Source organism: Temnothorax curvispinosus, unplaced genomic scaffold, assembly GCF_003070985.1.
Source record: "Temnothorax curvispinosus isolate PA1 unplaced genomic scaffold, ASM307098v1 QBEX01008784.1, whole genome shotgun sequence".
NCBI lineage: Eukaryota > Metazoa > Arthropoda > Insecta > Hymenoptera > Formicidae > Temnothorax > Temnothorax curvispinosus.
In genome coordinates this window covers 1,169,664-1,194,182 of record NW_020218564.1, presented here as the reverse complement: position 1 = coordinate 1,194,182, position 24,519 = coordinate 1,169,664, and the positions used below count along the sequence as shown (strand labels likewise).

Genomic DNA, 24,519 nt, shown 5'->3' with positions numbered 1-24,519 from the left:
TATATATATATATATATATATATATATATATATACCGATTATAATATAATAAATACTGTGTAAAAAATTTACAATTTGTCTTATTACAAGATAAATGCTTTACAAACTGGAAATAATGACTTTATTCGCAAACATATATGCTATCTCTAACAACTAAGATTCATTTTTCTCTGTAATAAATAATGTCTATGAAGAGGAGGATGAGGAGGACGAACCAATACACGTATTCTTTCACGTACACGTGGTACATTAACTCAAGTATTTAACATAACCGATAACAATAGAGATGGCAAAGAGTGGATGCGATAAAAAATTAATCACGATATGTACAGAGCACATCATTTTATCGTATTCTGTATACTTTTTTTTTCTTAAATAAAATCAGAACCACGAATGCATCAACTAAAAGATGATGTCAAAAGTGGTACATTTTACTTGCATAAATAAAAGCAATGATGAAGCCATGTACCATAAATATGTCCGTCTGTGAATACGTGATTTGTATCGCGTATCCAATCAATCAATCACGTATCCAAGAAACGTTTGTATGAAAAATGTAACATATTTTAAAGACTGTTATTCAGGTCGAGACGTGGCCTTTTACTGCGTACCGTAGATGCATCATCTTGGGAATCCCCATTGGTAGACAAGAACTCTCTTTTTCTATCTGCATTCTATAAAGTTTCATATTTGTGATTAAAAATATCACGGTAAACACGTATTTAATAAAAATATTTATAGCGATATACTTAATTACTAAATAATATTATAACTATATATAGTGTTGGATAAAAAATGATAAAGCACTCCTCCCTATCATATCAATCCCTTTGTACCTGTATAATTTAAAATAAAGTAAAAACAAAGCTTTGACGGATTTAGTTCTACATAACGTGCAATGAAATATATTATAATTACAGTTTAAATAAATTTGTTAAAAAGAGTGATACAAGTAAAATATTTGAAAAGACAAAATAGCAAAATTTACTCTGTTATCTTCGTTGGAAAAAAAAAAAAGAAAATATAGAGGTACATAATATTCATTAATAAAAATAATATAATTTTTGGACGGTCCAATTCTGGACGTTTGGAAATATTATTTTTTTACAATCTCTAAAAAGAAGAAAGGATTTTGAGTTGTCCATATGATAAAAGAGCTAAAATAAGTAGGTGCTGATTACAACCAAATTTAACAGTAGTTACGTAAAAAGTAATAATTATTTCAAATTAATTATAAAACTAACTCAAAACTGTAATGAAGAAAATTATACGTTTCAACGCAATAATACAGGTAGTCAGACTGCAAGATTGACACATCAATTTTACAGAAAATGTGTGAAAAACTTGACAGAGCTACATTCAAAATGAAAAGCATTACTAATGTTGGCGACGTGAAAGTTATAATTTTATATATCCTGAGATTCTGAGATCAAGAAGACCCAAGGATTAAGATCGTGTAGCAAGCAAAATATTTGAGTTTACCTAATAAAATGATCAAGGTAGCTTAGAATAAAGGCGGATCTGTTCGTTACTAATATGAAAAGTATACTAGTTTTATTTAATTACAATGTTCTCTTGCTCTTCAAAGAATCTTATCAATTTTGCCCAACTCAAAATCCTTCATTTTGTTCAAATTAAAACGTGGTTGTCGAATCACCAGTTTATTTTACATATATATTTTAATAATTATCTTTCTATTCGTTACGTTACGCCGTTTAATATACACGGAAACTTGTATCCCAGTACGTCTCATAGCGTCTTTACATTTTGCAGCAGTATACACATATGTGTTCCACGTGCTTTTTACCTTCTTATCCCATTGATGATGAAGATACCTCAATAAAATGGTTGTCTTTTCAGTAACTATAACTGTAAACATAAAGAAATTAGCTAATGTATGTATTGGAGAATATATATCTCATACTATAATTACTTACTTTGTTCGGAAGGGTAATCTTTAGTAGGAAGATAGACCGATGGTCTTTTGACACATGTCCGATTTCCGTTATCGGTATGAAAATTTGCAAAATTGTTTTCATCGTGTGACGGAAGGCCCTTTAGAAATTCAGCAACAGACTACAAAGAGAGTTTCATACGAAACTCATGTAAGAGCAAAGTTCGATAATATTACGTTACATTTAGGTACCGTGGGAAAGATAAAGCTTAGCAACTCTGAGAACATTTGAGACTTTGCAAAATATGTATTTCTCTCGATATAAACATTCCTCGCACGCACGCTTGCAAGATCCGAGGTATAATATAGTAGAATATACGTGTGAACAATAAAAAAATTAAGTAGCAATTTACACAGTTAAAGAATCATTTCTCACCATTATAAATAGATGATCTGTTGGCTGCAAGATTCGAGATTATTCACATAAAAAAAAGATTTTTAGGCGACCAACGTGATACGAGACGTACGAGACCACCATCGTCTGTCGTCAATCGCCATAAAAAGCCATAGAATATCGCACTCGATGAGAAGGCACTCGCGAACATCGTTTTATGCCTCTTACCCTCTTATACATATGGAGGATTCACACTGCGTCCGATGTTCGACGTACGACGATCCGACATCCAATAGGAAATTTTTGTCTCTAATAATAAATTCTGTTATTGGATGTCGGATCGTCGTACGTCGAACATCGGACGTGATCGGACGCAATGTGAATCCTCCAATACATACGGTATACATATATGTGCAATATATATATATATATGGTAATTATACAGTTTAGTATTACATACATACATACATACACAGGCCGGTATATTCATATAAGTCGGATCTTATATTTAATTATTAAAACCCGTACATACACTCACAATTTCGCAATATAGCTGATAGCTGTTTGCAGGTTAAAGGTGAAAACACTATTTTTCGACGAGTTTCGGAACACACATTGTAACATGGCTCCTACACACAGAATACAGATACAGAATGCTGTTAGTTCATGTTAGTTACCGGGGCTACCGCATTCTGTGTGTAAGAGCCATTATTTATTGACACTATTGACAGTTGACAGTATTGACACAACTGGATCAACTGGATGTAATATTAATTGTCATTGTCAAGTATTGCATAGATAGAAAATGAGTTGTGTATCACATCACGTGTAGATCATTCGAGACAGATGTTATTTTGCACGATTGAAGACACTATCACACAATATTATGTCTATTATGTACAATAGTGGCTGGAATAAGTTAATTAAAAGTAAGGACAGTTACAAATGTCAGCCTAGAGCCAATGTTGAAAAGGAACGTTGCACAGCTAGGCTCAGTTTTGTACAAATGTCTTTCGATCGTGACGAAGACGCCCTGATTGTAGTCGACACCAAAGGATACTTATACTACATCGAATTGCCTGGAGCTGGAGATGTTCCGTGTTGCAAAATACTGGGCAAAATCGGCCGACCTACCTTTCTGGCATTTAATCCCATGTGCACGGAGGAAATACTGATAGGATTCGATACCGGTGACATAAAGGTTTCGAAGCTTCATACGGACATGAATGAGTTTTGTTTGTTGTCCGGCCACAAACTACCACCGACACACGTTTCCTTTTACAAGCATCATTGTCTAACGAGCTCTCGAAACGAAGTAATAATATGGGATCTGAAATCTTATATCAAAGCTCATCAATTAAAAGTTGGGGTACGGAACACTATCAAGAAAGCTGCCTTCTCAAACGTCGGTCATATCGTCGTGCTCTATCACAACGACACCATGCAGGTCTGGACCATGAGACAGTTGCACAAGGATACCAAAATTGATACAAAGATATTTGGAATAAATTATATCAAAGATTTTATCTTCACGAAAGATGGAAGAGCTATGATAATGGGTGGTATGAGAAACATAAGCATTCTTAATACATACGATTGGAGTTTATTAAAGAAACTAAGTTTGCCTAATACGTTTGTCGAAGCAAAACAATTATCGGTCATTCCCGGCCCATTAGAGGGTGGAGCAAATAAAATCCTTGCATTTTTATCCTCGAAATGTACTCTTCAACTTTGTGATATAAATGCATTAACTTTTCTTGAGATACCTCGGCCTATTGGTAGGATTAAAAAATTTGTAATTTCATCTACCGGTAGATACATGGCGTATATAGATCAGGAAGGATGTTTAAATATTATGTACACGGATAAAATAATTTCGAAAAACGGTCCTCAACCCGACAACAGGTTCGTAAAGCCATATAGAGTGCGTGGGCACGAATCGAGTCATCACTTGGACGGCGTTAGACAAAGCATGAAGCAAGAATTAAATATGAAACGATTAATGCTTATTTTGAGGGAATTTGGAGAATATCCGCAAAAGTATCGTACAATAATTTGGTCCACTATTTTAAAATTACCAGCTAATAAAAACGCATATGTTGCCTTGGCAAGTAAGGTGACGCGAGGGAGATTTGCCGTGAATACTTTAAAAAGTCTTCCCTTGGCAGATAAAAGCAAAGCGTCATTGTTGGCCATGACGCTAGCGTGCTTGTTGCAATGGTGTCCTCCGCTACGACAGAGTCTGTTTCTTCCTAACTTAATTTTCCCATTTCTTATGGCATTTCAGGTATGTACCTCCTTATTTCGCGTTTCAAACCAGATATATTTTGTTCAATTTAGAATGCTTTCTAAAGCATGCTGAAATATGTTTATTTGTTTCAGAAAGATCCCTTACTTGCCTTTGAGTTGATTTTAAGTATACTACTAAACTATTGTCAAAAGTGGTTCGAATACCATCCTTTCCCACCACTGAATATTTTGGGAATTTGTGAGAATATTCTCCTAGAGACTGACCCTATGCTATTGAATATCTTTTGCGAACATGGAATCACAAGTAGGGAATATGCGTGGCCATTACTTCAAACTGCGATGAGCGAGGTACTATCGGGAGACGAGTGGTTGTTTTTGTGGGATCATCTAATATCTTATCAAAAACCTTCCCTGCTCGTGATGTGTGTCATTGCGTATAATATCTGTTTGAGAGACACGGTAATTTCTTTAATAAAGTCATCTGGAGATGTCAAAGCATTTTACAGCACCCAAAGTCATATTAGAGCCAAAGATTTGTTAGAGATTGCAAGAAAAATAGACCAGAAGATATCGAAACGAGTGCATCCTACGCGTTATCTGAGGTAATATAGAAGACACATCGTAATATCATAAAAGAGCTAATGACACGTTGGAATATTAGTATTTAAAATTATTATTTCAGGGATAAACTATCGCACGTAAATCACAGTGGACCTTATCCTTCATTTATATTGCAAGAATATCCAAAATTTCTTACCGAAAACCTTAGCCGTGCAGATTTGGAAAAATTAAAAATGCAGGAACAAACGTTGCAAGAATATAATCGTAGGCGTGCAGATTTTGAAAAAAGAAACGTACATGCGGAGACTGAGGCTTTTGCAAAACAACCTCATGAAACAAGACTAAATGGTAAAATATATTTTATTCCTATATATTTTTTTCTTTCACGTCCTTATGTTTTCTCATTGTCAGTCCAATCTCAGTATTTTCAATTTAGATTATACGTTAGTCAAATTATAAATATTACAAAGAAATACGTAATCGAATGCTTTCATTTCAGAGGTACAAAAATGCTTTCAAGACCATGTAAGTAATTTCAAGTGGAACGTGCTACCAAATGCAGAAAAGGAAAAATTTTGTCATCACTCGTATAAAGATCTTGATTCGCTATCTGAAAGAAAACAGGAATGTAACCGATACAAGATTGTGGAAGATGTTAATTCAAAAAATTATAAAAAGTTGCAGCGAGATGTAACGATGCTCGAGTATGAAGTACTAAGGTTTTTGAATTCACTAAACGTTCATAAATCAGAGATGGAGATTAGTTAGAACGTACTTTTTTGCACGGCGAAAGTTTAGGCAAAATCAAATAATATTTTAATGCACGTATCACACACGAGAAATATATTTTAATTTGTTGTATATATTTTTTCTTTCCTCGAAAATTATTTGTATATTTTTATAAATCACCATCTTTACATCTTTTTACATTATAATATACAAAATATAAAAAATTTGTATATATAAATTTCACATCGTACGGATATATGCATATATATTGTATGTTATACTATATACGTGTGTATGTATACATATAGAAAAATATCTATTTTATTTCAACGTGGCAAGAAGGTACAATACAGGGCATCTTGTTGCCGTGTTAAAAACGTAAGATTTTACATTTGGTTATCTATAGACCGCATATTTGTACTTGCAAATATTGAAACGTATCTGCTAACGATCATATTGTACGAAGGAGTGGACAGGTGCGCTAAGCTTATCCCGACCTTTCAACAGAGTCAACTCCATTATTACCAAGCATTCACGTACATCAGCGCCTACCGATTTTAGTAATTGCACTGCTGCAGCCATGGAACCTTTAAATAATAAATTTTTTTACTTGATATATTATCTTTATTTATATGTATGTTCTAAACTCTAAACAATATATTTATTGTAATATAATTTTATTTTACCTCCAGTTGCCAGTAAATCATCAACAACTAGCACTCTGGTCCCTTCATTAATAAACTCTGTTTGCAATTCAAATGTAGCCTGTAAAGATGAAGAAAAGTCTATTTATATATGTCAAGTACGTTGTAATAAATTTGTAAATATATTATATATATATATACCATACACACATATTCTGGACATACCTCTCCATATTCTAACGCATACTTCTGCTGGGTGACCTTGCCTGGAAGTTTACCCTTTTTTCTAATAGGCAAGAAAGGCTTGCCCAATTCCATACAAATCATAGGACCAAAGAGGAAGCCACGCGAATCCAATCCTACAATTAAATCGACTTCGAGAACTAAAATATGCTCCACAATTAAATCTTTCATCGCTCGTAATGCAACAATATCGTGAAACACACCAAATATATCTCTGAAAATGAATTGATTACATAATAAGATAAATATAATAAAGTGAGTAGTTGGTGGTACGTAGTATAAAATCAGAATACGTTCTATCATCTTGTGTCGTTTTTGAGCTCATCTCTCTCCGTCGCTTTGTTGATCACTTACCGGAAAATAATCCCAGGTTCAGGAAAATCGGGATAACTCTTTATAGCATTTTTCAGTATTTCCAATTTATCATTCTTATCCATTGTATAATACGTGTATCCTTGATAACTTGATGTAATGGTAATAAAATGGAATGTGTCGAAATACACGTAAAATTGACAATGTGATTAAAAGAGTTCATTAATAAAGGTCTATCATATATATGATATTTCGACCATTATTCTTACATTATTGAATTATTTTATCAAGGCACTTTTAACGATGGCAAATAAAACGTGTGATACTGACGAATGAAAAAAAAAAACAGATTATTTGTAAATGTTTAAATTTCGAATTTCGAGTAACCTGCATATGCCTAGATCGCCCGCATCCAGGCATTCCAGATAATCCAGGGCAGGGGCAGGGGCAGGGATACATACAGGTTGCCGTCATCAACGTCATCTTATCTGGATCTTGGGTCTGTTTTTTATCGCTGCGCACTGAACACTGAACTGCACTGCAACCACTACAACCTACAACTTTTCTTCTCGCTTCTCGCTCTTGCCAACGTGCCAAACATATCTCACCTATCTCACTCATACAGCAATAGAAAACAGACCTCCTCAACCCCCTTCGCCCTTCACCACCCTTCACCATCACTTATCTTTATCACGCCATCACGCCTATCGCCGACTAGCAGACATTCGAATCGATTGTCGATAAAGCAAACTACCAAAAATGATTTAGACATTTGCTCGATTCTCTTGAAGATGACGCTGCATATTGTGTTTATTTTAAAAATTTTCGTGCAGAGATATACATATAACGCGAACGATAAAGCTTGAGGTAATATTTCAGATGATATATATTTTATCCTACATTTATATCAAAAGGAAAAAAAGAAAAAAGGACGGCACAAAGTATATATATTAAACAAATGTTTATTCATACTCTCATTTGTCTACGAGAAGCACACACTTGTGCACCTCTCGATATTTAGTAAACAAAACGAATCAACTGCTAGATATAATATAATAGTATGTACGTATATATATTTATTACTGTACAATAGTAATAAACGCGACGTGTTTGTAAGTATTAAAAACGATAAAAATAAACATATTTACAGTAACACGTATCAATGCGTATATGTATATGTTACAAAATGAGAAGATACCTTCCCTCCGAGTTAAACATTTGTATGTGTGTGCGCATGTGTCGAATCTATATATTATACTAAATTATTAAATATATAAAAACATTAAATGTCGAGAAAATCTTCACGTGCGTTACTCATTGCATTATTCTCGTAGAAAAAGGCTCATATAGTTGCTAAAAGTAGATAAAGTTGCTTATATTTGCTCACCTTGCATATTATACATATATTTTATCTAGATCAATCTTTAATTTTAATTTTAAAATACATTCGAGGCATATAAAAGCAAAACTTGAATCCTTTTCCATTTTTCAAAATTATTGGCAAAATTAAAGAAAAGAACATCTCAACAGATTATATGTAAAATAAAAATGTAAAATAAAATAAAAAATGTGAAATAAACATTTAATCAACTAATACATGTTCAACTGAAGTTAGTTTTTGCTTGCATACTTTTTGTCTGAAAACTCACGCAGGGTGTAAAACATGAAGAATAAATTAATGATACTCGTATCTTAACTGGAAATATTTCGTTGGAGAAGGAGAAAAAATTGCGAGTTTTGCTTCTATATCTCCATTTTTTAATTCTGCAAACAATATATTATATTCAATACCGCGGTCATCAATATCGTTCTTATTAAACTTTTGTCGTTGCCAGGAGTTTGATGTAATGAGCTTTATGGGTAATTTCAAACTCCTGAGCCGGCAGGAAACATTGCGCCTGTATTCTCGGGTGCCGCAAACGCCTTGCGAGCGTTCTCCCGAGTACAGCGAGGATAACGAGGAGAACACCGGTTGCAGCGATCACGGCCATAATGACGAATACCTCGACGTTCCGCCTGCTGTAACTCTGCTCGACTACGTCAACGCAACGGAACCTCTCGTCGTCCGCCACCAAGTTGCTGGACATAACGATAACGTTGGTGAGGTCATCCAGACTGGCGCACACCCTGTAATAACCTGGCAACGATACTTGCACGTCGATGACGGATGTGGCGCTACACGTAAGCCTCCGTTGATGCACCGTGGAAACCTCGTCAAATACGATGACGGACAGTTGGCAGCTCGTCGACGACAAAGTCGTGTCTTTTGTCGTTCCGGAGAGAACTACACCAATGTGCAGGTAGCTCTTGTCAGATACGTTTACGTGAACGCCGGTGATCCGTGACGATGAATCAAGAGATATCTGCGTGGACGTCGGAGACGAAGACGAGAAATCTTCTGTCCCTGCTCGCTGCTGGGTCTTCTCTAAAACGATGACGTCGCTACAACCGAGACCAAGGGACACCGCGTCGTAGACAGTAGATACCAATAAAACTACACAATAACGGTATTTGTGACTCAATTGTAGATGCAGGGAAGCTGGTATGGTGACTGGCAGGATGCAGGGATCTCGCATCATTCGAGAGTCACAGTGCAGCGGGCTAGATTCCGTTAGAATCTCGCTGTCGCCGCGTGTTTCATAGACGATGAGCGAGTCGCAAGTGTAACGTTCAGCGCACTGTTCCACGTGCCACAACAACGTGATACCGGCGGTCGCGTCGTCGTAGCGAAACTCTTTGAGACTTAGCTGTGCACCTGCTACAGGCGCACTTGCGTCAACCCGGGTCATCATGGGCGGGGTGGGCTCGCCGCAAAGCAGACTGCCCGGCGGTACTTGCGTTAGAATGCCGTTCTCCAGAACGGGCGGTGTCGCGCACACCGCCGATGACTTGTCCTCCTCCGTCAGGCTGGAGTTTGCCAGCCACGTAGCAAACTCCAGCAAGGTGCAATCGCAATTTAACGGATTGTCAGCGAGGGAGAGTCTCTTGAGGTGCAGCTCGGACGTTAGCACATCGTTTGCTACGATTGTGATGTCATTGTCGTCCAATCGTAGGTCCTGTAAATTCTTCAATGGCACCACCAGATCGCGCGTCAACGCTCGCAGAAAGTTGTGCGTTAGATCTAAACTAATCACGTTCTCTAAATGAGCTAAGGAAGCACCGGACACGGCGACGATGCGGTTGTTGGCCAGATCCAGTCGCGTCAAAGTCGACAGGTACTTGAACGAATGATCCTCTAACACGTCAATCTGCGAATCACAATATTTATCAACTTGTATAAAATAATTTTAAAATGTTCATAATTTTTTTCATATTACGTGAAATATGAATCATCTCTTGAACTTGGCTGTAACTTTTCAAACAAACACACTCACTTGATTGTGACTCAAACTCAGATAAGTGAGATTTCCGAGACCCATGAGAGCTCCCTGCTGAACGTTGACGAGACCGTTTTCTGAGACTGTGAGGAAATGTAGTTTGGGCATTTGTGGCAATAACGTGGGGCCCATTGGACCCAGCAGTAGATTGTTTGACAGATCTAGCTCTTCCAAGCGCTTCAAACCTCTCAATGCAGACAAGGCGGAAACGCTCAGACGATTTCCACGCATTCTTAGCGAGCGCAATGCCGGTAATGTCAGGAAAACCTGCGGCGACAATTGTGATAGCAGATTGTCACACAAGTCTAGATAAGTCAGATTTGATAGTCCCTGAAACAGAGAATGTTTTTCTTATTCTTTAATCAATCTTCTCTCGAAACTTTATGAACAATATTCATTATGTGAATAGTCGTCTCTTTCTTTTTTTATTAACAACTATTCATGTAAAAATTATAAAATACTTTATTTCACAAATTTCTCGCAGTTACGCGTACCTTAAACGAGTCCGCTTCTAATGTCTTTAATTTGTTGTGAGACAGGTCCAATCGGTCTAGACCGACCAGGTATGACAATGCGATCGTGGGAACCGAATCTAGGAGATTGCTGGGCAGTCCTAGCGCTTGTAACGGTCGCGCCAGCGCGGTAAACGCATGCTCATGAACGTGCCGCAGCTCGCCAGTGGAGACGACTAATCCGTGAAGTGCGACATCCTCGAGGAAATGTGCCGGCAACACAGAGATTCCCGTCACAGTCACATCCAGCAATGATATTGTATCCGGCTGACTATGTTTCAAATGGTCACTGATGATCTAAGAGGAACAATGGAGACAATAGAAATAATTTCTTCATTCTTTCCGTTGTGCCCGCGTTTATCTCTTTATAACGTACATCCACGTCTTTTGATTTTATATTCTTTCAATAGATTTATAAAAAAAAAAGATCATTATGAGTGTAATATTAACAAACCCACGTGATAACAGCAGGATACTCGATATAAAACAACAGATGCTATCGAGCAACATATATGAAATAAGAGATCAAGCAACCGAGAAGAGAGAAGGGATGAAAAGAGAAGCGGGCACAATGGACTCTTGAATAATAATATATGTATACGACTTGCATTTCATTGGCAGTCTATACCACCCACGCTCTTCTTGACCGTTGCTTTAAAAAGTAACGACCTCGCGTGTGCTGCGAAGCGTAACATGACATAAAGATTGAACTTGCAGCTCATCTTGCGATATTTTTTAAATTTTTTCCGAGAAAACTTTATGAAATAAAAATATTTTTGCCACGCGCCTGTTATATGATAAATAGTATTTGTCACCTGACATATAATTGACATATAATGGCACGCGCCTTTGCCGTTGTTTCGCAGTTACCTCCAGTGCTGTTCTATCGCCGGTACATCTGAGCGTATGTGGAAAATCGCAAGAACACTCCACGCCCGCTTTTGTGATATTCGGACATTCCCACACAGTGTTGGAAAAAGACGGCGACGGCGACGGCGACGGTGACGGCGACGGCGACGGCGACGGTGACGGCGACGGCGACGGCAACGGCAACGGCGACGGCGATGACGACGGTAATGCGTGGGACAGATTTTTCGAGATGCCATCGTCTTGTGTTGCCATAGTCGCCAACGGCGACACGGCGTTTTCCTTGGGGATCGTCGTTTTCATGGATGTACTATCAATGTACGTCGATGCTGCTATCAATGTAGAGATTTCCATTGTCGTTGTTGTGACCGTGTCCTCTGTCGCGTCGAGACATGACGCTGTCATTATCAATGTTAACACGAGTAGGTCCCGAAATAATTTCGGCATTCTGGAAAGAGATATTTGGGCATATTACATTTATCTGTCATCTGTCTAACAGAAAATATTTTTTTCATCATACGATCCGGACAAGTAATACTGCAAAATAAAATTTCGATTTTGTTTTTAGTTGACGCACGCAACCGCTCACCGATAATCACACAATTTAGAAATGTCAAGTTGCCAAATTGCGAGTGTAAATTACAAAATTCTACCGGTATATATCCGTGAAAAGCATATTTAAATTCCATGTCTCACGTTTATTACAACGAATTATGGCTTATCACGAGAAGTGACTTGGAAAAGCTGTTGGAACTCGAACGAAGACTGCAAGAAAGCACACCGTTAAAAAAAGGAGCTGCTTTAAATTCGGCGTTATTTATATATCTGAGGTATGTGTTGTGTGTGAAACCATCTTGCACGTGTGTGTGTGTGTATGTATATGTATATATATATATATATATATATATATATATATATATATATATATATCTTTTTCATTGAAATAATTGATTGATCATTTGAATTAACGTATTATAGATATCGCAATATTGTAAGAAGACTCATCATGTGTTACGATCAAATGGTCCAGACACAGAAACGGGAGTTAATTAAGAAGATGTTAGAATGTGCCATCGGGCGAATGCTAGAATATAAAAAGGAAATTGTGAAGCTCGATTATATGGATTATCAGTACGTTTTTCGTTGCTCATTCACGTAGCATCAATTTATAAAGAAATACTATCTGCACAGATGGCCTGACGATATTTTGAATCAAATGAAATTCACGCCGGACGACATCGAGCTGTTTGCCGCGGCGTCTGGCCGAGAACGTGTAGAGGAACGCATCAAGTTTATTCAAGAGTTGATAGAGAGTGCTCACAAAGGTCCATAGCTAGTTTATCATTTCTTATCGATAACAAAATTTTGTAATGTTGAAAGAAATCTATTAGTGTATTAATTGAATTAATTGAATTTTATAATATAATCTATATAAATTTAATTGAAAAGTTTAAATAAATTTTTTAAATTTCATCGTCTAGTACCACAGACGAGAGAACGCAGCCTTTCACAGATACATATTGAGAGTATGTCCGAGATGGAAGATCAGACATTGAAGACGCGCGCCGCTCGAAGAAGAATGCGCATCATGCAACCCTCGAAGGTAGAGTTAATCCGCGAATCGCCCGAGGAAAAAGCTGCCCGAGAAGCGAAGCTTGCTGCTGAAAGAATTATGCGTAGCGCGATATTATTGATACAGAGTCATGAGAGAGCCAGAAAGGGACGCTGCTACGGTGCAGATGGTATTCGCAAAAAAATATATATAGTTTCCTTTGTAATACAATCTCTGTAGTGGCATAAAAAAAAAGTAATGTTGATCAGATATCTAACAACTTTTTTACGATTGCCTATTAATTATTGATGCTACGTTCGTAGTGAAACGTATATACGATTACAATAAAAAAGTGAGGTTCGGAGAGATAATACCGAGAAAAATCGATCGCATCAGATACATCAAGTCAGCGGTGACGATACAACGCGCGTGGCGACGTTATGCCTCTCGAAAAGCTATGAGAAAACGAATCGCGCGTCTCGAGGATGCTTTGGGTATGACGATACCAAGCTGGCAATGCCGCAAAACACGCACGAAGGATGATGATAACTTTCAACGGCGACGTGCTCTGATGCCCGTGTTCGATGCACACACGAAGAAGGCGATCAGCGATGAACGTACAAGGGTAAATTTTCCAAACAGACGTTCCGATTTATTGCATTATCATGAAAGAAAGACGAATAAAAGAAAAATATAAAAATAAAATTAGGGAAAAAAAAACAAATAAAAAAGAAATAATTGGATCAAGATTTAAAAAGCAACTAATTTTCAAAAGCTCCTGAAAGTCAGAGGCCCCGGATTAATGGAGGACATCACTGATGAGATTCATGAGTGGTTCGTCGTTTGGTACAACGCGTTAGGACATTACGATGTGTTTCCGGCGGCGGATTTTGGTGGCAGCGTGCTGATCGTCACCGGGCAGACCTCGACGCCGCAAGAATATCTAATGGAAAAATTAGAAAAAGAGAAACAAGCCAAGGCAAAGGGCAGAAGAGCTGAGAAAATGGCACCGCGTCCCAAAGCTGAACCTATCAAGAGCCAAGTTCCTGGTTGGAAAATGCCGCAAACAGATGCTCTCTCCTGCTTGGAAGAAGCAAACATCGATTTCATTCGAAACTGGAGTTTTCGCAGCGAAAAACCTTCGGAGCGAGAATATCTGGATTTGATCACCGAGAAACTCTGTTATGAGTTGCAGCTCGAAATGAGGGAGATAGTAGACGACGTGATGAGGGCCGAGCTAGACGTACTAAACAAAGCATTACTGAAGGATCACGCATATGATAAAGAGAAATTCACGATTCCAACAATGGACAAAAGTGATGGATAAGAACTTGTTTAATTAAGACGTTTGCACACTCATTATCTATCATGTTTAAATAAAAATTCGAAATTTTGATTACGTGTTATGACACAGATATTGACAAAACCGGAACGAAGAGAAAAAAGGACATTTTGGAGGATGTGGCCGTCGAGGATCTCTTCAGCGAGCTTCTACGAGCAAAAATCATTAGAAACTACCCAACTATTTTCTTACGTGATTGGTTTGGCGATCTCTCCTATCAAAATTACGAGGCACGTCGCGAGTTCCGGGATTTCAAGCATCGGCTCGGAGAGGTAAAGCAGCTCGTCTTGGAGTATTGCATATTGCCTTTAATTTCCAAAGGGACACATCAAGTTGCACCGCTTGTGCGTTCTGTGTGTATCTATGGATTACCGGGAGCTGGAAAGACTTCGCTTGCCAATGTCATTTGCTCAGAGGTGACTTCTTCCCCCCCCCCCCTCTCTCTCTCTCGTGTATATCTTCCTATTGTACCTATTATGTTAAAGATATTGAAAATATGTTACTACGATTTAATTTTTTTTTAATTCTTTGTAATAATTTATGATAATTAAATCATAAATTAAAATAGAATGTATTCTTGATTTATTTCTTTCAAAGATTGGCGCATTACTTTTCGATGTATCAGCACCTGTCTTGACTGGTAAATATATGGGCAAGGAAAAGCAACAGAGGCTCATCGACATAATCTCTAAAGTGGCCCGCGTTTACGCGCCTTCTATAATATTTCTCGATGCTGGCGAGAAACCTTGGTTGAAAAAAGTTCCACCAGAGGAAAAGTACCTTCAACACAAGCGATTCGCAAACTATTTTGTTAAACTAATGAAAGGCATCAAGTCGGGAGACCAGGTAAAGCTGTAAAGAAAGAAAGAGAGAGAGAGAGAGAGAGAGAGAGAGAGAGAGAAGGGGGGGAGAGAGATTGGAAAACAATCCTTTTTTTACTCTCTTACGTGTTCTTTTTCTCTCATATGATTTGTTTTTTATTAATCGTGCGATTGTTCTATCTATATCATTCTCAACACTTCGTAGTATAATACGTATAAAAAGATCCTTAGCCATTAGAAATATATATCGTGGGAACTCCGGAGTAACACTCCTAAATTGGAGGACTGTATCAAAGCATACGCAATCGAGCAACGCCCACTTAGTAAAATTCTTGTTATTCCCGTTTGAGTTCTTTCTTTAATATGAATGAATAGCCGCCACCTCGACGAGTCGCATACACGGGACTCTCTCTCTTTCTCTTTCTCTTGCGTCGTTCAGATCTCTCATCTCGATCGCTCGAGGTTGCTCATCAATGAAACACCTCCTACCTGTATATATGGCCGCCGTGTGAGGACGTAGGTGGCGGCAAGTTAACGTAGGATTTAGAGTGTTGAAGATTCCGAACACAGATACTGTTACTTACGGGCGCAATACTATAGAGATTGAGCAGATCAATATTTACTTGAAAAATTAATACATTTTTCGTTCTATTAAAACTTTTAAATTTGTATAAGACGTAAAACATAACGTACTAGATTTATTAGATCATCTAGTACTGAGAGAATATCAAGCACATAAATGAAATCTGATTTTCATTACGCTACGTATTATTAATATGACGACGTTATCCAACAGATACTATTTCTTTCGCTGTCCGAAGAACCGCAGAAGGCGACAGCCGGTTTCAACAAGTTCCATGATAAATTTATAAGGGTGCCTACCACCGATTACAACACACTTTATATGTACTATAAGAATCTACTAATGAAATATCACGGCGTCGATCGCGATATCGATGTCTCCTGTTTGGCCAAGATGTCTGTCGGGATTCCTCTGAATTTTATCCGGCAAGCCGTAGAGAAGGTGTTATCGTTGCGTCGAAGAATTACTCTTAAATTCAATCCGTTAAGTCCGATAGAAATTATGAATGAGATATTGACGTATCAGTATCCTACGACGGAGATGGTGGAGAGTCTCGATAAATTTGAAAAACTCACTCTATCTGCCAGAAGAAAAACCAAAGTTTCGTAAGAAGGATGCTTGCGATTGAACGCGAAAAGATGACGAGTTTGTTTGTCGGATATAAATGTAGGTATCGTAAAAGTTTCGCTCAATATAAAAATATATTCATATTATAAACATTTGTTTCATCACAATGTAGCCCATAAGTATAAAATGTATATCTATTTTATCTGTTACAGAAAAAAATGGAAATATTTTATTTAAATGTTACGTTAAATATTCTTGTGTAGGAAAGACAGATATTCATGAATGACTACATTATGCGTGGAGAACGCTGAAGATAAAATACGTACCTCTAATGTATAATGTGCCAGTCTCGAGCGTGTTGCCAACCCTTGCACCCTCCCACACACCTGACCTCGGTCTCAAAGCGAAGGAGGAACCCAGTAGCACCCACGCCGGTCAAGTGTTTGCGAGTGCATCGTGCACGCTCTACTATATCAATGAAGAATCAATCCTCGAGACGTCGGACGTTTCCTGGTATCATATCCCTTCTTCGAACGTCTGCGTGGATCGTTCTTATGTCCTGTCACGTTTGATGATATTGCGATGGTTAAAAGCTCGACCCTGCGTACTCTTTGGTACTTTATCCCTCGCGATATTGTCGCATACGTGTCGCGAGTTCTTTCCGCTAGGAATCTCCGCTAATAGCACAACGTGACGATCTCAACATCCACGGATGATCGTTGAACGCCGTTCACCAGGATATACACTGTCACATATATTCACACGTACGTCATCGGACGTGAACTCTCATCGAATCACGTGGATCAACGGGCATCGCATCTTCGAAGGAAGCGTGCGGTGACACGAATGCTCGAACAATAATACTAGGATGATCGTACGAATGATTGTACGATATGCGTGCTGCGAGGCACGGTGCGTCAGGAGCATGCTCGGGAACCGTTTCGAGAGACGAGAAAACGTCGCCTCCACCGTCCACACGGTGGGGACTCCCCCGGTCCATGTCGGTCCGTCCGCCTCTCTGTCTCTTGGTTTCCACATAGCATAGCCATGTATGGAACACGGGACGACGTTCTCTCTCCCGGCCCTTACGCCCACTTGCCATAGTCGCGCTCTCCGTACCGGCTCTCCACCGGAGCTGGAGCAGGTATCGTCACGATTGACAACAGCGAAAATGAGAACAACAACGGAAAAAGAGAAACCCCTTAAAATGCCAAACAGCGACGTTTTTTCTAACACATTTTGAAAATCTTGAATTTTGGCATATCAAAAACTCTGACAAATATTCTAAAAACTAAAAACGTCAACGAACTTGATTAATCAGAGGAGATGATTAACAGGTTCTTAACTTTTCAATTCGGCTAATAAGAAAATACTTTTTGTAAAATAAAAATCCTTGTATTTTCCACTTACATGAAATGACACACGTCTTTCCATCTAATTATTAATGTATCCGCGAAAAGTATGAAAAGTAGTACCAAATGATCCTCGCATGTGCTGTTTTCGTATGCATGAGAATCTGAAAGAAGATCAAGCAGAAGCGGACGAGAAAGAGAGAGTAGGTAGGTAGATAGGTAGAATGGTAGGGGCCCCCGAAGGTCTTCAGGATCCTCACGAAATGCCTTTTGATACTGGAAATCTGTTTGCCATCGTCATTACGAAATCACGTAAAACCGGGCCTCTACGCCCACGCTGTAGCAAGAGACTGGCATAGTCGCAGTGAAAGAAAATCCAACTTCTTTAACAAGCTCGAGATGTTTATAACACGCCAGAACGTGAACATTGTCTAAAAATCAGCATAAAAATTCGATATCGCACAAAATCGTGATACTTTAATATCACGAACGTAATTCTTGTAATTTTACACGTATAATAGACGTGTCTTGATTGACTTTCTAACGAAAATGGCAAAAGTTTTTTATATCGTAACGAAAAATTAAGTAATAGCACGATTGACAGTCGGAATTTTAAGGTTCATTGTATGCAAATCAGGAAATAAAACGGTGCTTGTATATAAAGAATTTCATCTTAGATAACAAAGATAGATAGTATATTGCTAGTGCCGGTGATGATTAACTACAGATTCATTAAGTCGACTTAACTGGCGACGAATATAAATCATCGTCCTGACAATTCGACTATTTGGTTTTGGTTAGATTAATCGCCAAAACATTTCGATCATAGGTTTAGATCCTTCTAAAATTGATGTACGTTTGAAGATATATGTATATATATATATATACACCAAAATCCATGGTCGAATTGTCAGGACGATGATTTATATTTGTCGTCATCAAGTCGAATTAATAAATCTGTTATTTAATCTTAGACATTTTAAGAAATTAATAATATCCAAAAGTCAAAGCACATTCTATACTATCATTGTTAACGTAGTATTGCTTAGAGTAAGATATTTTTAATATTGTACTCTCAAAAAACAAGATTTATTTGACTCAGAAAAATAATACAAATATGAATGCAATAAATTTTAGAGAATATTAATCAATACGAAAGGTTGGGGTTAAATAAAAATAATAACTCTAATGAACGTGTTTTGCAGCTTCAGATTATTCAATCCCACGATCAAAGTTCATTACTAATGCTTGGTTGTGAACGGCGAGTGTTTTTCAAGATCGCCACGTCAAGTCATAAGATTCCGTGAAAGACGATCGTTCGCACGATATACTGTCCAAGGATTGTGTGCTTGCACAAAAAGCTGTATTCTCTGAACTGGCTGTATTGGAACTATATTGATTGGTTGATTGACCTCTCTGCTTCGCACGTTTATGTCTGCTCACAATACAGTTACGTTATAGTATAATACGAAAAGTATGTCGAGGGTGCCGTACGTCTCATTAAAGTTTTTGACAAAAAAATTTAATTAAGGAATTTGTAAACAAAAGTATGGGAAACCGTAATATTACCATGATTATAATTTCTTACGTGGTTCACAAAAAAGTAGAAGAGAAATCATACTGGTTATATATATAAAACATTTTTATACGATTATTATACGATTATTATACATTCTATTTATATTGTATTTTTGTGCATTGTATTAAACAATTTTGCATACTGTATTTTTGTTATACAACTTACATAGTAATATAAAAATAAGAAAAACGTTATTATGGCATCGAATATGAATGATTGCACGATTATTTACAATATTAATCATTAAAAAATTTATTTTATTTCCAACTTGAACTTGAATATTGCAAGGAAACAACGATATCTTCGTCAAAAGCTCAATCAGAAGCCTTTTCATTCTCGGTCATTAGATTATTTGAGCCTCTTCCATTATATCAATATAATCCTTGACATCATTCATATACCTCCGTAGGAACTTATGGTCTCTTTTTACATTTTTAATTAAATTTTTAATGTCTGCTTCTCTGTAAAAAAAAAAAAAAAACCAATTTTATCGAATTTGTAAATTATTATATTCCGAGCTATCTCTTTGTGAACACTTACTTTATTTTACCCAGTAGACAATGAAGACTGATATCATTCAAAGTGAGTTTATCAAACTGTTTAACTTTGATCGTAACTCTCAATATAATGTCCATCCGTTTGCTTCGAGAGACGAACGAAATTCTAAAATAAACAACGTGTTACACGTTTGTCAAGTCGATGTATATGTATGTTGATTACAATATTTTAAATACGTATGTCGTGTATGGTGTAACGTAATATGACACGATTTAATGTAAATTTGTAACGTATTACTCGTCATAAGTAATCTCCATTAAGTTCAGGTCATCCAAACGCCTCAAATCGAACATGAAATCCATCGCTAATTTCACATCTTGTGAAATTAACGTTAACATCGGAAGAATGTCCTGATGAGTTTTATACACGTTTGTAAGTATTTCCACGTTTATTTTCTCTAGAATTAATTTGTGAACTATCCTTATTAATATTCCTGACTCATCTATCACAAAAAGAGACATAAGATTAAAATTATTGTAATTTTTTATCTTTTAATTAATATTTGTATACGTACCTGAAACGCGAGAAATAATCTTGATTTCTTTAATTAAATTTTCTTCGGAGTCATTAAAATCATATGACAAGAATGTCGCTATCAATAATGAATTTGACATGAAACCAAAAACGATCATTTTCCTATCGATATTCTTATAGTGTACATTCCAAATGCAATCTTCCCTATAACGAAATAACATTAGGTCCCTTTAATCTTTTTCGATAGTAGAAGATGTAATAAAAATATACATGTACCTTACGGCATGCGTTTCTAATTTTTGCGATAGTGTTAAAAACGGATTTTGTTCGGTCAAAGATCCATCATCAACATCCTCAATCGTATTATATCGTGCCGTTACGAGCTTTTTAATTGCACCGTCGTTTTTTTGTTCCATACATTGTTGTTTCACTTCATCATTTAAATTTTTTCTGCCTTCTTCAGAATCCTCACGTACTGCTCCTGTGCCTTCAAGATGATCACTGCACTTCTCCTGCCTTTTATTATCCGAATATTGTTCTCTCATTTTAATATCCGTCTGCAGCTTTGCCTCTTTGTTTATTCTCCTTTGGGTATGTTCTCTTTCATCTACTTGATCTTCATCTGTTACTTCAATTTCTCTACAATGGTTAATATCTTGTACCGTTAGAGCTTTTCCATTCTTATAATTCATCGACACGGTGCTTTCTTCATTAATCGTCTTTGTCGTATAATACGTTGATTTATTAGGTTGATTATCATTAATACGTGTCTTTGTCATCGTTTGGCACGTAGTTTTCTGCTTGTCTTCATTTTTATCTACCGCAGTGTTTCTGTGGCAATCTTCCGATTGATTATTTTCAATATTTATTAGTTTCTCTTTTAGACACTTGGATTCTGTTATATTACTTGATATTAATCGGTCAGATATATTGACTGGTATATCAGTGATGATCGACGCGTCAAGTTCGTGCTGACGTTCGTGGACGTTGGAAGACGTTTCGTCCTCGTTGTCCAAATAGAGCGTGGATGGCGGTGTAATCGATTGTAGCTCTGTGAGACTATTGTTCGACAACGTTTTCTTTAAAAATCCATGTTCGTTTATCTTGTTTAGACTATCCCTGAAATTTGAGTCAGATACCTGCGTGTGATCCGCTATATCCTTTACAAAACACTCCGTACGTTCGATATCATTTACATAGTTAGGGTTAGCACTCGGAAGTGACGGTATATCATTCTCCTGAGAAGATTGAACTTTTATAAAAGAACTGCAAACTCTTTTTCGCGACGATCTTTCGCTTGCGTCAGACCGTCTTTTTTCCCCACTGGCATTTTCTAAGGTCGCATTTAAAGAGTGATCTAAATTAACCGGTGGAGACTGAGTAACGACATCGTCAGATAATTCATTGGGTCTAATATTCTCTGCTTCTACAATTTCCCTTGAACGTATAAAATTTTCTTTCGTTGCGCCCTTGTTAGATTTTGTTCGATTATTATTTGCCATTAGATGTTGGACGTCATCATTTTTAGAAATAATCAACGTTTCCGTTTGATTTACCGTCACGTCTTGCCAAAGTTGTAATGTTGATGGGACTGCAGCAGTAAATTCTATTGATATATCTTGAATTGTTTTATTTGCAGCCGTGTCAGTTTGGAATGCTACACCCGCAGAATTTTCAGCAGGCACGGAAGTTGTTTTTGGTAATGTTTGGGAAAATGTAGATTGCGTAGTAGTGTGGGTAGTATTAAATGTTTTCTCATCGTGCAAAGAAATCGGGACAACTTCGGTAAATTCCATAGATTTACACAACAATCTGGTTCCTTCGTCAAAGCAGGTTGAATCGTTCCTATCTTTTTCTCCATTATTCTCTTTGGATATTGATTTACAAATGATTGGCTGGGTACGCTCGTTTTGGTTTCTCGACGACACTGCTGCAGTTATTTCCATGGATACATTATTAAAGAGCATAGTTTTATCATCCTTCGATCTTGATTCATCAATTTTTAAATTCTCTTTGTCACGGTTTAAAGGTAACATATTTACTGCGTTCGTTAATTCCATTGATGCATCATTCTTATACTCTTCACATGTATTTTTATTTAAAGATCGCGCAACGTGTGTAGCAGGAAACATTCTTTCATAATGCAAAGGAGCTGGAACAGCTTCAGTAAGCTCCATAGACTTGCATAATATTTTAGTTCCTTCGTTAAAGCAGATCGACGTATTTGCATCCTCTCCGCCATGTGCCGTTTCTTCAGATAATGATTTACCAGTGTTTGTATTAGCACGTTCTCGTTTGTTTTTTGTCGATACTGGCTTAGTCATTTCCATGGATACATTATGGAAGAACATAGTTCTATCATCTCTGGATATTGGTTCGTCCATTCTAGACGTCTCCTCATTATAAACACTTGAAAACAAGATGGTACTTACTGGTTTCGTCATGTCCATTAATACATCATTAAAAATTTCAGTTTTATCAGTTTGATAACTTTCCTTTCTTTTACGTATATTTTCATCACAGACATTTTTTTCATATATTTCAAATGGTGCACTGCTACGTCCCATTGAAGTGTCGAAAGCTGTATTACTTGTGCGACATATGCCACGGCCTGTAGCATCTCTAAATGGCTGTATTACAGACGTTAATACCATTGAATCATTGGCACAGTTCATAGCTGTTGCGTTGTGAGTGTTGGCAGCATCCCATTTGGTATTTTCACAATTTTGTAATATTGTCGGAACTTGTTCGGTACGTCCTAAATCAGAAGCACGAGACTTTGCAGATATTGGTATAGCTTCGGTAATTTCCATTGATACATTATTGCAATTAGTAGTATAATTTGTATCTAAATTATTTATATTATTACGTTTTTGTTTCTTTTGTTCTTCTGCGTATGACGATGATAAAAATGCAGGTATCGGTGCAGTTAACTCCATAGACAAATCCTGTACATGTGCCTCGTCTACGTCAGAGTTAACATTGTTGGAACACGATTTGGAATAACATTTATTGGCAACGTTATCCGCATAGTCTTCTTCATCTCTATATATAGTAATACTGCTTGATTTTATATTTTTAGATGTTTGAAATTTATTTGTCATTACAGTTTGCCGAGCTTGAGATTCTTTATCAGGCGATTCTTCATCTGTGTCGCTATACGCAACAATACCGCTTGATATTGCTTGACCTTTGAATAAATAAGACTTGATTGCCACGGCGACATTTCCAAGTTGAGATATATTAGATAATTCTGTGGATTTGACCGAATTAGCAAAATCTAACTCACAGCTTGTCGCGTCATCTTCTTCCATAGTTGTTGCGACAGATTCTTGTGCGACGTGATTATTTACTAGATAGGTGTCATTTGAACATGACGCATTTTCAGAATGACGATGTATACAGTCCGTATTAGAAGCACATAACGCGACGTTATCTTTCACGTCCACTTGAGCATTTTGATCAACTACAAAAGATCCTTTTAAACTAAAATCATGCTCTTCATACGTATTATCCCATACAGTTCCTTGTTCAGTAGAATGACAAAACTCTCTGCAGAGTGACAAAGTATTAGAGAGCAAGAAGAGAGCGAGTTGTAGCTAAATATTACAAGACTAGGTTGACTTACTTGACATGTTTTTTCTCCGCAAAACTAACACGTCTCTTAGCTTTTGATGCAGCTGGACTGTTCTCATTGGACGAAGAATCAAAATTTACATTTTGCAACGGTTGCCGTGGTTTACGTGGCTTAAGAATCTTAAGAATCAACATAAAGAAAAAATCATTAATTTTATCATCAATAAAGATTTATTAATGTTATTAAAATAGGTAGCTTTCTGATCTAAAAAATGAGCTAGAAGCTTTAACCTTTAGACCGCCGAAAAGCATAAATATAGGCTCTATATTAA

At 37.1% G+C, this 24,519-nt stretch overlaps 6 protein-coding genes across 13 annotated transcripts; 2 read left to right on the top strand and 4 right to left on the bottom strand.

Annotated features, from left to right (window-relative positions):
- Positions 1-10: 10 nt before the first annotated feature.
- Positions 11-2,484, bottom strand: LOC112458228 (DET1- and DDB1-associated protein 1). 2 transcript variants are annotated; one of them, XM_025021726.1, is made up of 4 exons: positions 2,331-2,473; positions 1,938-2,076; positions 1,808-1,869; positions 11-674 (listed from the first exon to the last, which is right to left on the bottom strand). In XM_025021726.1, exons 1-4 carry the CDS (start codon positions 2,331-2,333, stop codon positions 567-569), a joined length of 312 nt encoding a protein of 103 aa, XP_024877494.1. In that variant the 5' UTR covers positions 2,334-2,473; the 3' UTR covers positions 11-566. The 2 variants fall into 2 exon arrangements, with proteins under 2 accessions (XP_024877494.1, XP_024877493.1); XM_025021725.1 differs by lacking the exon at positions 11-674 and having other exon boundaries at positions 713-1,869; positions 2,331-2,484.
- Positions 2,485-2,810: 326 nt separating this feature from the next.
- Positions 2,811-5,975, top strand: LOC112458276 (TBC1 domain family member 31). Of its 2 annotated transcripts, XM_025021844.1 has the most exons (5): positions 2,811-3,217; positions 3,332-4,575; positions 4,671-5,140; positions 5,221-5,447; positions 5,599-5,975. In XM_025021844.1, the coding sequence occupies exons 1-5, from the start codon at positions 3,175-3,177 to the stop codon at positions 5,865-5,867; spliced, it is 2,253 nt and encodes a 750-aa protein (XP_024877612.1). In that variant the 5' UTR covers positions 2,811-3,174; the 3' UTR covers positions 5,868-5,975. The 2 variants fall into 2 exon arrangements, with proteins under 2 accessions (XP_024877612.1, XP_024877611.1); XM_025021843.1 differs by having other exon boundaries at positions 2,812-4,575.
- A 138-nt stretch (positions 5,976-6,113) lies between these two features.
- Positions 6,114-7,617, bottom strand: LOC112458240 (adenine phosphoribosyltransferase). 2 transcript variants are annotated; one of them, XM_025021754.1, is made up of 5 exons: positions 7,489-7,617; positions 7,070-7,352; positions 6,698-6,929; positions 6,515-6,593; positions 6,114-6,415 (listed from the first exon to the last, which is right to left on the bottom strand). In XM_025021754.1, the coding sequence occupies exons 2-5, from the start codon at positions 7,150-7,152 to the stop codon at positions 6,273-6,275; spliced, it is 537 nt and encodes a 178-aa protein (XP_024877522.1). In that variant the 5' UTR covers positions 7,153-7,352; positions 7,489-7,617; the 3' UTR covers positions 6,114-6,272. The 2 variants fall into 2 exon arrangements, with proteins under 2 accessions (XP_024877522.1, XP_024877521.1); XM_025021753.1 differs by lacking the exons at positions 7,070-7,352; positions 7,489-7,617 and having other exon boundaries at positions 6,698-7,063.
- A 948-nt stretch (positions 7,618-8,565) lies between these two features.
- On the bottom strand, positions 8,566-19,650 carry LOC112458238 (leucine-rich repeats and immunoglobulin-like domains protein 1). 2 transcript variants are annotated; one of them, XM_025021746.1, is made up of 5 exons: positions 16,975-19,650; positions 11,787-12,231; positions 10,899-11,213; positions 10,402-10,734; positions 8,566-10,275 (listed from the first exon to the last, which is right to left on the bottom strand). In XM_025021746.1, the coding sequence occupies exons 2-5, from the start codon at positions 12,228-12,230 to the stop codon at positions 8,842-8,844; spliced, it is 2,526 nt and encodes an 841-aa protein (XP_024877514.1). In that variant the 5' UTR covers position 12,231; positions 16,975-19,650; the 3' UTR covers positions 8,566-8,841. The 2 variants fall into 2 exon arrangements, with proteins under 2 accessions (XP_024877514.1, XP_024877515.1); XM_025021747.1 differs by lacking the exon at positions 16,975-19,650 and having other exon boundaries at positions 11,787-11,918; positions 11,961-12,100.
- LOC112458239 (IQ and AAA domain-containing protein 1-like) lies at positions 12,009-16,747 on the top strand. Of its 4 annotated transcripts, none has more exons than XM_025021750.1 (10): positions 12,009-12,101; positions 12,352-12,613; positions 12,762-12,914; positions 12,975-13,108; positions 13,265-13,525; positions 13,659-13,960; positions 14,111-14,651; positions 14,750-14,949; positions 15,275-15,523; positions 16,295-16,747. In XM_025021750.1, the coding sequence occupies exons 2-10, from the start codon at positions 12,471-12,473 to the stop codon at positions 16,688-16,690; spliced, it is 2,379 nt and encodes a 792-aa protein (XP_024877518.1). In that variant the 5' UTR covers positions 12,009-12,101; positions 12,352-12,470; the 3' UTR covers positions 16,691-16,747. The 4 variants fall into 4 exon arrangements, with proteins under 4 accessions (XP_024877518.1, XP_024877516.1, XP_024877519.1 ...); XM_025021748.1 differs by having other exon boundaries at positions 14,750-15,093; XM_025021751.1 differs by lacking the exon at positions 15,275-15,523.
- A 61-nt stretch (positions 19,651-19,711) lies between the features above and the next one.
- LOC112458250 lies at positions 19,712-24,362 on the bottom strand. The gene is made up of 7 exons (XM_025021785.1): positions 24,240-24,362; positions 23,901-24,163; positions 20,888-23,801; positions 20,652-20,815; positions 20,375-20,579; positions 20,120-20,242; positions 19,712-20,040 (listed from the first exon to the last, which is right to left on the bottom strand). Exons 2-7 carry the CDS (start codon positions 23,923-23,925, stop codon positions 19,923-19,925), a joined length of 3,549 nt encoding a protein of 1,182 aa, XP_024877553.1. The 5' UTR covers positions 23,926-24,163; positions 24,240-24,362; the 3' UTR covers positions 19,712-19,922.
- Between the last annotated feature and the right edge of the window lie 157 nt (positions 24,363-24,519).

Bases quoted from the DNA above. Each gene is read 5' to 3' on its own strand.
- LOC112458250 (XM_025021785.1), bottom strand. From the start codon at position 23,925: ATGGAAGAAGATGACGCGACAAGCT. The intron at 20,580-20,651 runs GTACGTATACAA...TTTTTGTGATAG, and splicing joins GATTATTTCTCGCGTTTCAG to ATGAGTCAGGAATATTAATA. The intron at 20,243-20,374 runs GTAATACGTTAC...TGTTTATTTTAG, and splicing joins ATGGAGATTACTTATGACGA to AATTTCGTTCGTCTCTCGAA.
- LOC112458238 (XM_025021746.1), bottom strand. From the start codon at position 12,230: ATGCCGAAATTATTTCGGGACCTACTCGTGTTAACATTGATAATGACA. The intron at 11,214-11,786 runs GTAACTGCGAAA...TGTTCCTCTTAG, and splicing joins GCGATAGAACAGCACTGGAG to ATCATCAGTGACCATTTGAA. The intron at 10,276-10,401 runs GTGAGTGTGTTT...TGTGATTCGCAG, and splicing joins TGAGTTTGAGTCACAATCAA to ATTGACGTGTTAGAGGATCA.
- LOC112458228 (XM_025021725.1), bottom strand. The intron at 1,870-1,937 runs GTAAGTAATTAT...TTATGTTTACAG, and splicing joins AGATTACCCTTCCGAACAAA to TTATAGTTACTGAAAAGACA.
- LOC112458276 (XM_025021843.1), top strand. From the start codon at position 3,175: ATGTCTATTATGTACAATAGTGGCTGGAATAAGTTAATTAAAAGTAAG. The intron at 5,141-5,220 runs GTAATATAGAAG...TTATTATTTCAG, and splicing joins CATCCTACGCGTTATCTGAG to GGATAAACTATCGCACGTAA. The intron at 5,448-5,598 runs GTAAAATATATT...CTTTCATTTCAG, and splicing joins TCATGAAACAAGACTAAATG to AGGTACAAAAATGCTTTCAA.
- LOC112458240 (XM_025021753.1), bottom strand. From the start codon at position 7,018: ATGATAGAACGTATTCTGATTTTATACTACGTACCACCAACTACTCAC. The intron at 6,594-6,697 runs GTATGTCCAGAA...TCATCTTTACAG, and splicing joins ATGCGTTAGAATATGGAGAG to GCTACATTTGAATTGCAAAC. The intron at 6,416-6,514 runs GTAAAATAAAAT...TATTATTTAAAG, and splicing joins TGATTTACTGGCAACTGGAG to GTTCCATGGCTGCAGCAGTG.
- LOC112458239 (XM_025021748.1), top strand. From the start codon at position 12,471: ATGTCTCACGTTTATTACAACGAATTATGGCTTATCACGAGAAGTGAC. The intron at 12,614-12,761 runs GTATGTGTTGTG...AACGTATTATAG, and splicing joins GCGTTATTTATATATCTGAG to ATATCGCAATATTGTAAGAA. The intron at 13,961-14,110 runs GTAAATTTTCCA...AATTTTCAAAAG, and splicing joins TCAGCGATGAACGTACAAGG to CTCCTGAAAGTCAGAGGCCC.